The sequence below is a fragment of the Wasmannia auropunctata genome, unplaced genomic scaffold (genome assembly GCF_000956235.1).
Source record: "Wasmannia auropunctata unplaced genomic scaffold, wasmannia.A_1.0 LD336053.1, whole genome shotgun sequence".
Classification (NCBI taxonomy): domain Eukaryota; kingdom Metazoa; phylum Arthropoda; class Insecta; order Hymenoptera; family Formicidae; genus Wasmannia; species Wasmannia auropunctata.
Window position 1 is genome coordinate 2,290,245 of NW_012026837.1, and position 16,183 is coordinate 2,306,427.

Here is a 16,183-nt window from a genome sequence, read left to right on the forward strand (position 1 = left end):
GTGAAAAATAATTATTAATTTATATAATTATTAGACCGAACGATGAATGCATCTGGAAAATAAATCTTTTTTTTTATACAAAATAAATAGAAATATTGCAGAGATATAGAGGGATAAACTAAGTGAGTTTATCCTTTGAATTGGAGTGGATTCGACGTTAATGATTTATGAAAAGTAGCAGATATTTTTGTAAGCACTCGCAACTCCGAGCAATCACGTAAATTGTATTTTCCGATCATCGATAAAATGCTGCAAACGCAATGAAAATTTTATCCTATCCCAATTACGCTTGATACCCCGTAAATTCGTTTTACCTGTGTAAAAGGACAAACTTTCATATCGGATTTATTTTAAAAATATCATCGATCGCGCTTACCCCTGGCGATTCTTTTGCGATATTATACCGGGGGTATATAAATCATTGCTGATAACGGCGCCGGCAGTGTGTTCGCGCAAACTGCTGACGCAAAACCGTAGTTTCTTATAGACTATAAGACTTCGCGATTAAGTGAAGCGCGAACACGGGGAGAATAGGAAGACCTTCATAGCCTCTCACTTTCTAGTCATCAATAATTTCACGTTCCATAAAAGCTTTTTTAGAAAGGCCGTGTAATGTTTGTACCATAAACCATCGATGTCGTTACGTTCGATTGAACGTTTTGTAATAAGTTCCATCCCGGAGATATTTTCAGAACAAAAGACTCTGAAACCACACACACACACACACACACACACACACACACACACGCACGCACGAACACACACACACACACACACACCGTGCACGTTTGCACACACACCACCGACGGAGTTTCAGATTCTCCGCAACATCATGGAACATTGTCATCATTCATGATATTCCTAGAAATGCAATTTTATTGTTTATATATCGTTACGAATTCATTTACCTCGGCAAATTTAATCGTCATGTTTGAATAAGGCTTTAATTGTTTATCATTGCTTATGAAGAGGAAGATTGATGAATGAACCGTGCGGTATTGTGCGCGTCCCCGGAAGAGACTTTATCGCGCCGTCATAAGCGAAACGGGCGATTCAGTCTCGCGCAATCTCTCCTCCGCGCGTCCCCTTCCCTCCACCCCCCCCCCGGCGCGCGATCGGATTAGAATTCCGTGGGAATGCGATCTCATTGCAAATCAAATCTACTCGGACGTGAATAACACCCGCGCAGCGCGGTGCAGCGCGGTGCGGCGCGGTGCGATGCAGCGTGTCGTGTCGTGTCGCGGCGAAACGGTCGCCGTTTATCGGCGGCCGTAAAACGGCAAAAAGGTAAATTCAGAAATATCGCGCGGATAATGAATGACGAGAGCGACGCTCGGCGCCACTCGTAAAATAGCGCCCGACCATTAACCCCGATAGATACGATAGGTAGTAACGATTTTAACGTGTTTCTGCCGACGTTTATATGTCGTTTGGGGAATAAAATCCCCATTCCCCCTCCACCCCCCCCGCCCCCTCCCCCGCCCATATCCCTTCGCGCACTGGAAATTCCACTGGTAATCGAGCGTTTCCGTTTAGTTGCGAGTATGTATATACGAAACAAAACACGGTATGACGCTAATACCCTCCCCCGCAATTAAAACGACAGATTTCGCTGGTGGGCGGTAACAAAATCGGATACCGCGGGGTCTGATAGTGATTATAACCGGGACGAAAATGTATCACCAAACTCGCGGTAATCGCCAATCCGCTGTAACGGTATAACGGTATAAAATGGAAAAGCGATCTCTCCCGAAATAGAGAGCCCCCGCAATTTCGCCGTGTACTCGAATGTTGACGCGAGGAGTGACAAGCGATCAAGACGAGTCTCTCGACAATACACTCCCCGGGTCGTTTCCTGGAATGGTCGTGACGAATAGCGGCCCCGGTAATTCGTGAATTAGTTAGCAGTTTGCTAATGCTAATTCTCGTACGTTGTATCAGCTCTCGATGCGACCGGCAGAGAGACGGGTTCATCTTGTATGCGAATTCTATTATCGCGCTAGTGCAACCGTCGCAACCGAGAGAGAAATACTAATCGCGCGCATTAATCAACATCAGTGAATCACAAAGACCCCCGCGCGCGCGTGCACGCGGATGCGCTCGAGGAATTCATTTCGTATTCGTACACGCCCGGTACTGTTAAGTGCGGAACTCGTTTGTTGCTCTCTTTCCGCGCTCCTCATCTAACTTTCAACGATTGATAATTGCGCGCGCGCTTGTACTGAAGCGGCGGACTGAAAGACAAAACTTTGCATACGCGCGTTATATATATATAGATATATATATATATATATATATATACTTAGAGTATACTTGTTGTACAGCTGCAGTATACAACGTTAAATGTCTTTCACTGAAACGCGATCTCCGCATTATTGCTGAAGGGTATAAATCAACCACCAATTATTGTATAACAATTTCACGAATTTGTATTGGGCGCTCGCTCATTCGCTCCCGTTTATTATTCATTTAATTATTAAGTTTCCATAAGCGCATTACTCTTATTTCTTCGCGCAACATCGCGCAGTCTAATGTAATTTTTGCGAAAGACGCGAACAATCTCTAACACCGACACTCGTTGCCTGTTACAGGCATGACTTGCAACAGCATGACGCAGCTGGTGAGCGAGGGTACGACACCTCTGTTCGGCACCCACGAGGCCCTGCTGGCGGAGATTCAGCGTCTCCGCGAGCGCCTGAAATGCCTGGAGACCGAGAACGCGACGATGAGCATCAAGCTGAACCAACAGCAGTGGGAGGTCGAGCACCGGCTGGCCGAAATCGAGATGCAGATCTGCGGGGCGAGCTCGACCTCGAGCGTCGAGGACAACAATGAGAGAAATCGGGAGAGCATCATTTAACGAGAAACAATGCCGCGAGAGCGCGGCAAGACCAAAATCGAGCGGATACGCCACTACCTTGTCGGAGCCGTTGATACTAGGTACCTATCTCATTGTACTTTTTATTTCCTTTATATATTGCATTATCAATTACACCACAGTCAATTATTACGGCAGCGATATTGCTGACGCCTCGTCGTTTGTACATATTTCCTTCTTTCCGTGATACATATTCAGTCTTGTAAAATCGAAGTTTACGATATAGTTGCGTTATTAATCAATCTTTTGTGCGGCAGGTACGGCGATAAGGAGGAGCCGGACTACGCGAGGATTTTCAGCGACACAAAGTCGATCGGTAGCTTAAGCCAGCACCTGTTCGAGAGCGACGAGGACGAGCGTTACTACGGTACCTGCAACGGCTACGTCTCGCAGCCCGGCAGCAAGTCGAATCTGCTGCTGTGCAGCGAGTGCGATCAGAAGACGCACACCTGCACCTACCGACCGCAAACACCCGACTCGCACGCCGTCAGATACGTGGAGGAGCGTATGGACGAGCGGCACCAGGAGCCGGGTACCTCACGTGCCTACCGAAGCCCGGTGAAGCTGTCCTCCCCGCGCTCGTACCACGCGGAACAGGATCGCGTCGTGCAGACGTCGTCGCCGCGATCGTACCACGATCTGGAGCAGGCGGTGCCGATAACGTCACCTCGATCCTACCGGGCGCAGGAGCAGCAGCGACGCGGATGGACCGCCAGGGACACGGACGATCGAGGTGACGTCGACAGAGGCGAGTACCTCGACCAGTTCTGGTCCGAGGATTGAAACAAAAGTTCGTTTCGCTTTGCTTAATTAATTTGAATGGCCTCGGTGTTTTCTCCGATGATCCGACGTCTTCCCACCGTCCGGTTGCATTCTAATCTGGCACCCCTTATTCCTTCCTGGCGGAAAAAAAATTCCCTTTAATTTAATCCTTTTTTGTTATTAGATTCGCAAATCCTTTTGAAGCCCTTGAGTTTTAATCCTGTTACGAGAATAGACGTTATTACTTAACGTAGCTAGTGAATGCTCGCAAAACAACTTTAGCGGATTAGGAAGTATCGCTGCTCTCTCTCCTCTCGTATCTATACCTCAAAAAAAAAACCCACGTAGCGTCTTTCAATTTCGTTTCTTTCGCACGCACACCGCCATATTCTCCCCGATGCTTTCGCCGCTGCTTGCATTTCCGCATTTCTCGCTGACGCTTCGCGCGATCTCCGTGGCGACTGCCGCTGCTCGGAGATTGCCTTCTCAGAAACGGATCAGGACGACGATCCTAGATCGCGCGTGGCAAACCCGTCGAGCTAACCCGTCGATCTGCTCACAGACCGCGAGAGCCCGATCTGCGAGCTCTGCCGAGGTAACGGCTACGTCGTGCACTGCGAGCACTGCGACTTCTCCAGCGAGGGCGACCTGATCTGCTTCCGTTGCCAGAGCGACGAGGGCTCGTCCAACGGTCAGGTGTGCCCGCGCTGCGAGCGGGAGGCCGGGGTCACGTCGAGCACCGGCAGATCCGGCTCCAGCGACGAGGGCAACGGAGGGAAGTACCCGGTGGACGCCGTGGTGAAGATCCAGGTGAACGATCGGACGATCGACGTCGACTCCGACGAGACCCCCGAGAGCGAGAGCTCGGGCAATTATCATCCTTCGAGGGGCGCGATGGAGCGGCTCGACACCATCGTCGAGACGAAGGGCGACACTGCCAGCGAGAACGACGAGGAAAACGGCGGCGGCGGTGGCGGCACGAAGCTCAACGGTACCACTAGCGCGAGATATCTCAATTACATGATCGTGCTGTTCCTGTAAATAAAAGACGACGTTGAAGTAGATGCGGCCGGACCCGCGGCCCGCGGCAATCATACGCGGGGAGTCGTAAATTGTTGGATCGTTTGAATGCGGCAATTTTCTCAATTAACTGCTATCACCGTAATCTCTTAGAACTTACCATTTCAATCGTAACACTATTAACCTGCGAGTCAAAAAAAAAAAAGAATTTTACCCGAAGAAAGTTCCGGAGCGTCGCCTCCCGCTGAATTTTATGACTTCACTTTGAGACTCTCGAGAGACCAGCGTACGTTACGTACGCAAACATATGCCGCGATCGATCCGCAAAACTGGACGGCGGCCGGCGCGACGGCGAACGCCGAATCATTTACGAACCGATGACGCTAATATCAGGGGGCCGCGGCTCGAGCCGCACTGTAAATAAACTGCCACTGGATATAATTGATCCGTACAATATAGGACCGTATAGATTAATTAATAGATAGCTCGTAATAGTATTTAAGATGCAGATCAAGCGAGGCGGAAAGGGAAGGGAGGGAAGGGAGATAGAGAGAGAGTGTGTGCGTGTATGTGTGTATCACGTTCGACGCGCGCAGTATTTGCCGTGAGCTGAGATCCGTGACGCAACGGTCGACACGTTTCGACGCGCGACTCTTGGAGCGGGTATGTGCAAAGATTATAATTACTCAGTTGCAGATTAGGGCTTATCTCGTCGCCGTTGCCGGCGATACGTCAATAATTTGGATTCAATTAAAATTTATACGCCTTACGGTAAATTACAATGTCGATCCCTAAGCAGCCTTTACATGTAGACACAAATGGCGCAAAAACAGATTAGGACGTAGCTTGTTAATTATTACAATAATCGGTTGTGAGTAACGTCGACAGTGCTCTTTTTTTTTTCGTCAACGAGCTTCATATTTTTTTTCCCCGATTCGTCGAGGCTCGATGAATTTTCCAGAAAAATCGTTACTATTATTTAGCAATAACTTAAATGGGCGTGGACAGGCGATATTGATCACAAGTAATTATGATTCTTGCACAACTCTCTACTAACTCATGTTCGGGACCAACTTAAAGCCATCACCTACATCACTGCTTCCGACTTCCGCTTCCACCCGTGATCATCGTTTGTTCGTTCGGTCGAAGACAAAAAAAAAAGAGAGAAAAGAAGTTGAAAAGAACTCCGGGTAATCTTCCGTTCCCGACGAAAATATCGGCGAAACATCATCGGTCATCTTCGAGAGACACACACAGTCGAATACCGAACACTTCGTTCTCCCACAGCGAAGAAGGCAGAGGCCAGAGGGATGCGATTCAGAGGCGACACACGAGCGCGCGAAATCCACCGAATCTCGTGACGAGTGTGGAAGATAAGAGACGATTTCGTTCTCCTCCCACGTTTGTAACACGCGGCAGCGATTTTTTTTTAACGTTTATAAATTATGGAGTAGGATCCTTACTAGACGTGTACGTTTTTTTTTTTTTTAATAACGTTCATCTTCCGATTCCTCGTGAGTATCCCGTTGTATCTGAAATTTCCGGCGTGTCGAAAAAAAACTGATCAAATTTGCCAGAGCCGTGTAGATGAAAAACGAAAAAGGTGACGAGAAAGAGGAGGGAGAAGCGATTCTCTCCTCCTTTCTTTTTCTTTTTCGTCATTTCGCAGAAGATGAAGAAGGTAATCCGAGCGAGTGCTAGGTCAAGTTACAGTGAATCGATGCGATTATCGAAAAACGACCGATTGAGACCGGTATGATTTCGAGAAGAAGCGTATCTATTGCTGATTTCGCGAGATTATAAGCAGATTGTTCTTTAGTGTCGGAATTTTTATCGTAACTCGCCGAAATAGTGGCGAAGAAGATTCAAAATCTTACGTGAGAAAGATGACCAGAAATGCGAAATTCAGTAAAATTCCAGCACTTTATATGCCAAGTACGGTGACTCGCCAATTAAATTGCGTCGAAATTATACCAGTGTCAATCCCTGAACTCGAGCGATCAACCGCGAGGAGGTGGAAGAGCAACATATATAAATCTCGCGGGACTGGGCCCATGTCATCTGTATGATATATTCACCGAATAATGATTACCACGTAAGGCATTATCCTTAGGAAGTATCAATAATCCGGTAAGCCGATCCCGTGCTGCGAAGTCGCGGTAACCCGAAAGGAACAAGTGTAACAAGAAAAACAAAAGGGGGTGGGATGAGGGGAGGGCTAGACAGAGAGGGAACACCGCGACCGGCTGTTCAGTTTGGAAAACACGTAGCGATTAAGTGCTCTTACTACGAAAAAAAAAAAAAACATACAAATACGAATGCTTCGCGAGGATTACGGGCGTGCGTCCCGCGCCGATCTCGAGTTACGGCGCTTTCCGCGGCCGAGGGAGAGAGGGGGGAGGGGGGGAAGGAAACATCACTCTACTGCCACGTTGATTTAGAACACCTCTGTAAATTTGTTAGGGGAATTTGTAACACGTTAGGGGCGACACTACGATAAACCGTTGAGATTACATTTACTCCCGTTTACGCGCGATCCCGAGGTAGACGAGATACTCGAGTCTCCGTCTCTGAGGACGATCGGAGGACCTATGGAAAAGGTCCGGAGACGAATGATTTATGCAAGACTCGCTCGGTGTCGAGATAAAGCGCATTCGACGGCCGGAAGTGCATCGGAGATGAGCGGTCCGAACCGTTTCTCGCAAATAATCGAAGAAGATCAAGTTGCATTTCGTCCTCAAGTATTTGATCGTCCGATCGGCTGGTCTAATACGAATCAAAGAGTTTTGATTGCTTGAAGGATCTTATAAAGATTCCAAAAATTCAGTTAAATTATAATATATAATTATAATATTTAAAAAGAAAGACAAGATATAGTTCCGATATTGCGCACACGCCGTCTCTCGACACCGCGCGTCATTGTCTGGAATTGCGGATTTGCGGATCCGCGAACAACGGAGGATCGGTCAATGAATCGGCAATATAGGGAGAGACAGAGGGAGGCTCGTTACGAAGGGATGAGAATGCGTTTAATCAGCCTTACTTAGACAATTATTATCTACATTATTATACTAAATTTATATGCGTGTAACGTGGGCGATCTGCTGCGTACGTGCGTGTACATCGGCGTACCTTAATTACAAATTGCATCCTTGGCGGTACATGTGCTGTGGACAACGATAATCGTTACGAGCAACGTGTGATCGTAGACGCACGGTGCGTGCGTGTTGTACATAAGCAATTATCATTTGCCGCGTTTCCCGGCACCCGGAAAAGTATCTTGCGTTTCGGAGCTTCAGGATCCTCTTGTCCACAATGGAAATCCAATCGACTTAACGTTAATGATTATCTGTAAATAGCGTTGTCAGTGCTGTATATTTTACGCTGTTTAACTGGCTGTGATATTTATATGTTCAGAGTTTAATTGTGATTAGCGGTATTCTATGTTTATCCTGTTGATCGTACAAATTGCGTACCCCCATGCGTTTTATCGATTCGATCGATTGTATGAGTATCGCGGAATTCGGAGAATATACACACACAGTTACTCGTTGCAAAGCGAAACGTTGTTTGCTCAGTTTGCAGATTATGGCCATTTTTTTTCTGAGAATTTCGAGTAACGAGGGCGACAAATACGATTTATATATAATTCGACAAGGCGATTTATATATAATAACGACAAGGCGATTTATATATAATTCAATTAATTGCCACTCATTTACATGCGTTTATACTTATTATTTTATCATTCTGTTATTAGTATCTGGGATATAGATACTTGTAGCACGGTGCACTTGTTAAATTTATTAGCGCAAGTGAACGCGATTTACGATTTAAGTGCCACAGTCCGACGAGAGCGCCTGAATTAATCGATTTTTTTTTTCAAACTGACGATAATCACGCGTTGCTCCGAGTCGTTTTTAAAATGAATAAAAAAAAAGAAGCCCAGTCGTAGGGAAAATGTAAAAATAACTTTCAGGAGGTCAGCGTACATTTATTACGGTTCAGAATACAATTGCGAACCTACGCGATCGATATCAATTATAAATGATCAATCGGATCATCTTCTCTATCATAATAACACTTCCGCATGACTGTTTGCGCGATATTGAGTTTATTGAAATATTTATCGGTGTTACGAGCGATCGTTTGTAGGTGTGTACAGAGAGAGAGAGACAGAGAGAGAGAGAGAGAGAGAGAGGTGACGCCTGGTGAGGAGATTTATCGCAGCGGTAACGTCTGAGGTTCGTTACGAGGAGAAAGACGCTTGTTAAATGACTGACCACTCGACGCATCCATCTGCGCGATTGACCCGTCTCTTTTTCTCTCATAATTCGAGTGCACGTTCCATTGCCTAATTAACGTTTAATCGATCGAACGTCACGTTTTCCAACGTCCACGTCTTTAATTTCGATGACGATTTCGCGAGAAGTCCAGCCTCTTCCCTTATAACAGGAAAGGAAAAAAGGAAAAAAGAAAAGTCATATCGATCATCTTGAGGAGAAGTTTCACGTGACGTTTCCGACAATTATCGCATACAAGTCACGTTGTGCATGTGTTGTCCGTCAACTTTTTATAAGGCCAAATTTACAAGTTTTGCATATATTTAAAATAGACACGTTACGTAGTCGGGCGTAAGTACGCGCGCGCGGCCAAATTTTTCAGATAATCAGCTACGTGGAAAGTGTGTCAACGTGGGACTTCTGGTTCGCTTTGTGGATCTCAATTTCTCTCAATGCGTGTTAACACAGTGCCAAGCTTTCACAATGATCTTCCGTTGCACCTTGGCGTATGTAATATGAATACGGTGTAAAATCGCGCGCGCGATTCAAGTGGAAAAAAATCACGTAGCGAACGTACAAAATACGGGCATAGATTGCACGATCGCATTACGCTTGCCAAGAATATAACCGGAGTCGCCACGATCCGTATATAGATCCAATGTTTCTTTTTCTATTAAATCACGCGAAATAGCTTTTCTTACGAACGCGCGATGACGAGAGCGATTCGTAATTGTATATCGTCCTCCTCCATTAGAATAAAGCCGATTATGCCGGCATTAATTCCACAAAGTGATCCAGAAACGGTAATAATCGGTTTGCCTTTAATATATATATTGCTATCGTGCATGCAACGGAATCCTTGACGCTTAATGCGATTATCGCTATTCCATGTCGAATGGCAGGAATATATGCAAAAATATATTATTGACATTCATGCACTCTTTTACATTAAAACTTCTCCATCTCTCGTATTTTGAAAATTTTCGTTTTTCGGCGAAATAGAAATGTAATTCAAAGCGCGAATTTAAATTACAATAGAACGTCGTTGTTCCGTCGTAACATTTGAGAATTCGCGATAAAGAGATAATATAGAGAGTTATTGAACAGCGCTCGCGTACGTGTATGATTAGACGAATCGCGTAGGAAAAATTATATCTCAAATGTGATTCTTTTTTCCGTATAGATCGGACAAAAAAAGATGTTTAGAAGATAGGTATCCGAAATTTACAACGGATTCAGCGACGTTTAATCCTATTACACATCGGAACGATATATTTATATTTGTAGAAAAATTAGTTCGTCGCGAGATACGTGCGAAAATACAACGAATTTTTTATTTTTCTTAAGTTGCACAATTATATGCGTAATTCGGTTTTCTCGAGTATCGCAATAGACTTCTCTCTGCATTATGCCAAAATATCATTATTTATGACTTCCGGTTTAATGTCGCTCTAAATGTGACAAACGTTAATATATCACGGTTTTTCATGCAGATTAATTGCAGCTGCAAATTTTTGCAAGTACCACTGTATCAAGTTACTTCTATCTGTGCGACATTCTAGACATTTCTAAATAACGGTGAATATTTTATATATAAAACGGTCATGTAAAACCTAGTAGTTCAAAACTTTAGCGAACCAGATGGACGCGAAAGAAGGCGTCCATAAAGCGTCCAGAAGGCGCTCTGAGGAAACTAAAAATTGTCTAAGAAAAATTAAAAACAGAACGCCTTTCGACAATTGTGTGGGGGAAAAAAATAATTTTCTTCATTTCTCTGCGTAAATTAGCTCGTCCTCGTAGTCGACGTGACTAATATCCGCGTATGGCACAGCTAGAGATATGATTTCCACGCGCGAGAATAGCTCTCGAGAAGGGGAAACTTCTGCAACGCATTTTTTTCCTACATTTTTTTTGGTTGTCATTTTCGCTACCTCGATCACACGTCACGGCGCTTAGCATTAAAACGATCTATCCGATACTACTTAACATGAAACAGGGAGGGACGAGTCTCTCGATAAGGCTCTTAATTGAATGGTTACTCAGGAATAAAGTTATAATGTAATAACAGTTGCGATATTGAATATTAACATTTAACGAACGACCTTTTGTAAATATGAATATAACAAATATAATAATACACGATTACGTATATATATGTATATGTATACCTGTGTACATATACATATATATGTACATATACAAGAAACTTGTACAGGGTGATTCGGAATAGGCAGTAAACCACGGCGTCGTTGTTTGACGATCCCTTGCGATGGAACGTAAAAAGTTAATTGCGCCGGAAGTATATTGTTATATCCTCCCCTCCTCCCCAATACTACATCCAACTTGAAAACGTCTTTATTCTTATTCGGAGTATCGATATCGCTATTGTACGACGAGTCTGAATTATCCTGTACAATTTTACGATCGCCCAATAAGAGATGACAAGCCTGATAGAAACGCGTACGTATATCTGCGTGAAAGAAAAGAGATGAAAAAAAGAGAGACTGTGTGTGTGTATGTGTGTGCGTGTGCGTGTGCGTGTGCGTGTGAGAATGCGCAAATTACGAATAAAGAATTATGTGAACTTGTATGCACGAGATGAAGGAAGAGAATTTACTTCCATTAAACGGAGAACTGACCAAAATGTCGATGACGGTGCCGCGGTAACGTGTCGACAATCAATTTATGTCGCAAGGCAATATCCAAAGGTAGGGAGCGAGGAAAAGGGAAGAGAGAGAGAGAGAGAGAGAGAGAGAGAGAGAGAGAGGAAGAGAACAAGGAAGAGACGTGCAGAGAGACGGAGAGGCGAGACGCGGTGAATTCGTTAGGAGATACCGTTAGACTACATTCGCGAGCGCGATTAGCGATTAACACTTTGACCGCCGACTCACGAAGATGGCAATTTGATTTCTTACAGTACGCATATCGCTGGTGGTATGCGTCTGCAATCGGTGCGCGATTCTGAAATCGATACACGGTAGAGGCGATACGCGAGGCGTGAGGTAAAGGCAAGGAGATAAGGTGGCGATCGCGGCGGTCAGAGTGTCACGACCGCGAAGATTGAAATCGGTGTAACTTCAACGAGAGACTCGCAGATCTTGATGCCGTGATAGACGAAAGCGAGCTCGGTGACCTCGAATGATGATAGGAATTGTCGATGAGATCTGCTTCTTCGCGTGACTACGAGATTGAAAATCGAACTCGCCGAAATTCTAACGGTTTCGAGTCCTTCGGTCGGAACGAGATGCCGAATGAAAGAGAGAGAGAGAGAGAGAGAAAGGAATTACCGATCCTTCGGATGCACGGCCGCGTGCGCGTATCCCGGCGCGTTGCGTACGTGCATGCATGATTGTACACGCGCGTTTTTGTCCATTTCTACACGTATATCTGTTTCTCTCCTACGACGATAGAAGGTTATTTTTAAATTTTCGAAACATAGCTGTGCCGTAAGAGCGTGCGAGTGTCAGTACGATCGGATGTCAGTAGGAATCCTGAAATATAAATAGACGATTGAAGTGGACCGCAACACTACGGGGCTATTCTTTTTGCGAACGACGATTCTAAAACTCCCACCGTCTTTCCCAGAGCATCCGCATAGAGATTAATTATGTCATACGATCGTCTCCTGTCGATAGTGCTCCAAGGAAGATAAACAGAAGGCGTAATCGTCGTTGAGACGCGCTCGATAAAAGTCTCGCTTGGCGCCGAGATTCCTTTTAGAAATCCTATAAAAAATGCAACGAATTGTGATTTCCTCCAAGGATATACGAGCAAACATAACACGACGCAAAAAAAAAAACGCTTGTCGGACCATCAAATTGCGAGAGTCATTAAATCGGTTACTTTTCGACTCGCGGCAGTACGGTCGGCCAACTCGGATCCGGTTTCTTCCGGACAAAAGACGCGGCCTGGTCCGGACTGCTCCCGTCTTTGTTCGTTTGTAGCACAACCCCCGAGGTGACCAATAAAATTTGCGGGTTGCAGGCAGAACCCCATCCTCGATCAATAGTCGAGTTTCCGAGAAAAATAACTTCGCTCGCAGATCACAAACATTTTCGGAGAGTTTGAACGTAGAAGAACACCGAATGCGCCGCATTATCGCCTGCAGTCCGCAAAGACATTCCGGAAGAAATAGAGCTCTCAACTCGTTGGTTAAATCGGCGCCGTTAAAATGGTAGCGCGCGTTAAGCTGGCTTGCTTAAGTTTCTTAATTTTCTTGAAACGTTCTCTTACGAACTGGCAGAATAAAGGATTAGAAAACAGCAAGGAGAGCAACTCGAAAGCACAACGATTAAAGCTTAAATGTGGCTGGGGAACTTATTCGTTAGCACATCGCATTTTCACTACGCGACATACCTACATCACGAATACGAGACGTCACGTTTTTCGTTACGCATTATTTTATGTTTATAATAAACTCTATTAGACATTACTCATTAAATATTTATTTAAGAAGTTTCCAGTGAGTCCTTAAATAAATATTTAAATATTTATTAAATGCTTATTTAAGAGTATTTAATATTCATTAAATATGTATTTAATGAATACATTATTTAACGTTTTTATCTTGGGGCAAAAAAGATATTAAAATTCCTGTTGGAGTGACATTTTTAGAAATCAAGAAAATTCTTTTCTTACATCAAGGGATAAATATTTAATATTAAATAATTCAGACAAATTTAATTAAAATTCTTCAGTTTTAATTATTAACGTTAAGAGATGTGCAGTTGATCGTTAATTGTGTGTATACAGTATGTATATATAAAATTAAAATTTTTACAATCGACATTTTCGCTTAGATAGTTAATGAAGAATTACAAAAGTGATGTTCTAAATACATACATCATCTTGCGCAAGCACGGATGCTATTCATTCGCGATTTCCGATGAGTCATTAATTTCCGCGTAAGAAGCCAGAGTACATGTGACATGAAAACAGTAACACAAATATACACACACGCGCGCGCGTACGTTTCATGACTCACAGAAGTATATTTGATTGTCTATCAATAATCAATATCAGGACCATTTTATTGTGTATATAGGAACGATCACAGTAACCGCGTATACCTAACTGAAATATCTAAACCGCAAAGTCCTACAAATACAGTGAAAGTCGTAAATCCATTTTCTCTAATAAAAGAAAAGGCGCGTTCAAAGAAGAGAGAATAAAAGTTTCCGATAGAAGAAATGCGATATTGAGCGAACTTTATTTATGTTATATATTATATTTATATTATATGGAATTTAATCAAGCAATTCGCGCGGTGGTCTCGAGATAGTTATTATATTTAACAGTTTAATCATAATTATTATCTAACAGCTTAGTTATAATTACTATTTAAAGCTCCTTAATTAACGATGTTGAATTTTAATTAGTTTTACAACATTTTATTTGCTTTAATTTTTTGCAATGCCGACAGATTTTTTTTTAAAGAAATTCGATTTCTCGAGCCTGAGAATTTTGGTCTACGTGGCTTTGAGATTAGACATTAGAATTCATCAAAGCGCGAAGACACGATGCGTTCCGAGATGAATGAAGATCCGTTGCGAGAGAATATGTCATTGTCGTCAGGCAAGTTATAGGTAAGTTCGCGTTGTAACATCGACAATTACAGAGATTTGTAATGGATACCGTTATAATACAGGCCGTTGCGAACAAAAGTCCATGGCTGCAGAAGAATGTCATTGTCGTTAGGCATGTTCGTAACATTTAAAGGATCACAAATACCGTTAATACCGAGAGTGCGGAATCTTTCTTTTACCTTTCACCATTTATCTCGATGACCGAATTATCGATCGCGTTGATAGAGCGAGCTGAAATATTGTATCTATTGATTCGGCAATCGAAGAGATGGACGCAAAGATTCGGTATGTAAAATCGCAATTTTATTGCAGCTTCTTTTCGTGCTCTCTATACTTTCGGACAAAAATAAAATTTAAGGAAATCTCGTATTGATAAACAAATTTTTTTTTAATAAGAGAAAAGAAGGGAGAGAAAATATCGAGGTAACCAGCGATTCTAGAAATGAAGAATTCCTGTCAAGAAACGCCGAGAGACTGAAGCCATTCATGAAGATTCGTTCCATCGAATTTTATCCCCAAGGTAGGTATGAAAAAAGATGCGACAGAACCGTAGCCAGATATTAGATTGGGGCTTCGATCAAATTTCGATTAATTTCGATCAAACAATCTACTGTTTCATTAACGAGAATGTCGAGAATAAAATAATTAATCGGGATGACGCGTGACACTCTGTATGAGAACGCTTGACTTGTGGTCGACGGGTCCCGGGTTTAAATGCCATCTCATACACGGAGTTAGAATCGGAGCTTTTCCATTTCAATATTGGATGTACTTAATGTCTAATTAGAAACATCGAATAATGAGATAGAAAAAATCCGAGAATTAATTCAATAAAAAAAGAAGTAATAGCTGTGGCAGAGCCAAAGCTAGAGTATGATTAACATTATTTGTTCTTATTATTATCAAAGATCATCGTATTTGTGCATTGAAGAGGAAACCGATGGTCAAAATATTTGCGGTTTTTAAGTAATACACATCACACCAGAGAACAAATGTTAATCATTATCATCGTGCTGACTTTACTGCAATACTGTATTACTTCTTTTTTATTGTTAGAATTATTAGAAAATAGCCCCAGGCAATTGTACTTGATTGACTTGCCCATTTCCATATACAATTATAATGTATAGATTTTAACGTCAAGCCTGATTTAACTTTTCATTTTTTTTTTCTAAGAAAAAACTAAAGAATAAAATTAAACCGAGATTAAAGTTAATCTATATTGATAGAGATGGACATCAGTGAACCGATTAAGCTGATCGGAGTTTGATCGAAGTCACTCTAATCACTCTTTGATCAACGTTGCGGGACACAACGTGCGAGGAAAGTTCTTTCGCACGCGGCGGCGCGTCAAAGGGCGGGTACAAACTCTCCGCGCGGACGCGGACAGTCGCGGCAAGTCGCGGTCAGACTCCGCTCGCGAACCCGATCGTGGCACCACGAGGAAGGACTCGTCGAGGTTCGACGTTAAGTGCCTCGCGCTTCGAATGCTTCAATGCAGCGGGTTCGCAATGTCGGAGTCGCATCAGACGTTGCGCACGGACGCATAAATGCATATCCGATTGCAGCGCGAGGCGAGCGCGCTGTCTCGCTCGCTCGCATCCTATCGTCCGTCTTTTTCTGTCTTTCATTTCTCTCTCTCTCTCTCTCTCTCT

The 16,183-nt window shown here is 43.5% G+C and overlaps 2 protein-coding genes across 2 annotated transcripts in view; both read left to right on the forward strand.

The window, feature by feature from the left end:
- The window catches only part of LOC105451021 (cyclic nucleotide-gated cation channel alpha-3), a 122,308-nt gene extending 119,448 nt beyond the window's left edge, over nucleotides 1-2,860 (forward strand). The window contains exon 13 of the mRNA XM_011691208.1: nucleotides 2,592-2,860. Within this exon, the coding sequence (XP_011689510.1) occupies nucleotides 2,592-2,860 (269 nt within the window). The remainder of the gene's footprint in view (nucleotides 1-2,591) is intronic.
- A 9-nt stretch (nucleotides 2,861-2,869) lies between these two features.
- LOC105451023 lies at nucleotides 2,870-3,661 on the forward strand. Its single transcript, XM_011691210.1, has 2 exons — nucleotides 2,870-2,940; nucleotides 3,136-3,661. The coding sequence occupies exons 1-2, from the start codon at nucleotides 2,870-2,872 to the stop codon at nucleotides 3,659-3,661; spliced, it is 597 nt and encodes a 198-aa protein (XP_011689512.1).
- Nucleotides 3,662-16,183: the final 12,522 nt, after the last annotated feature.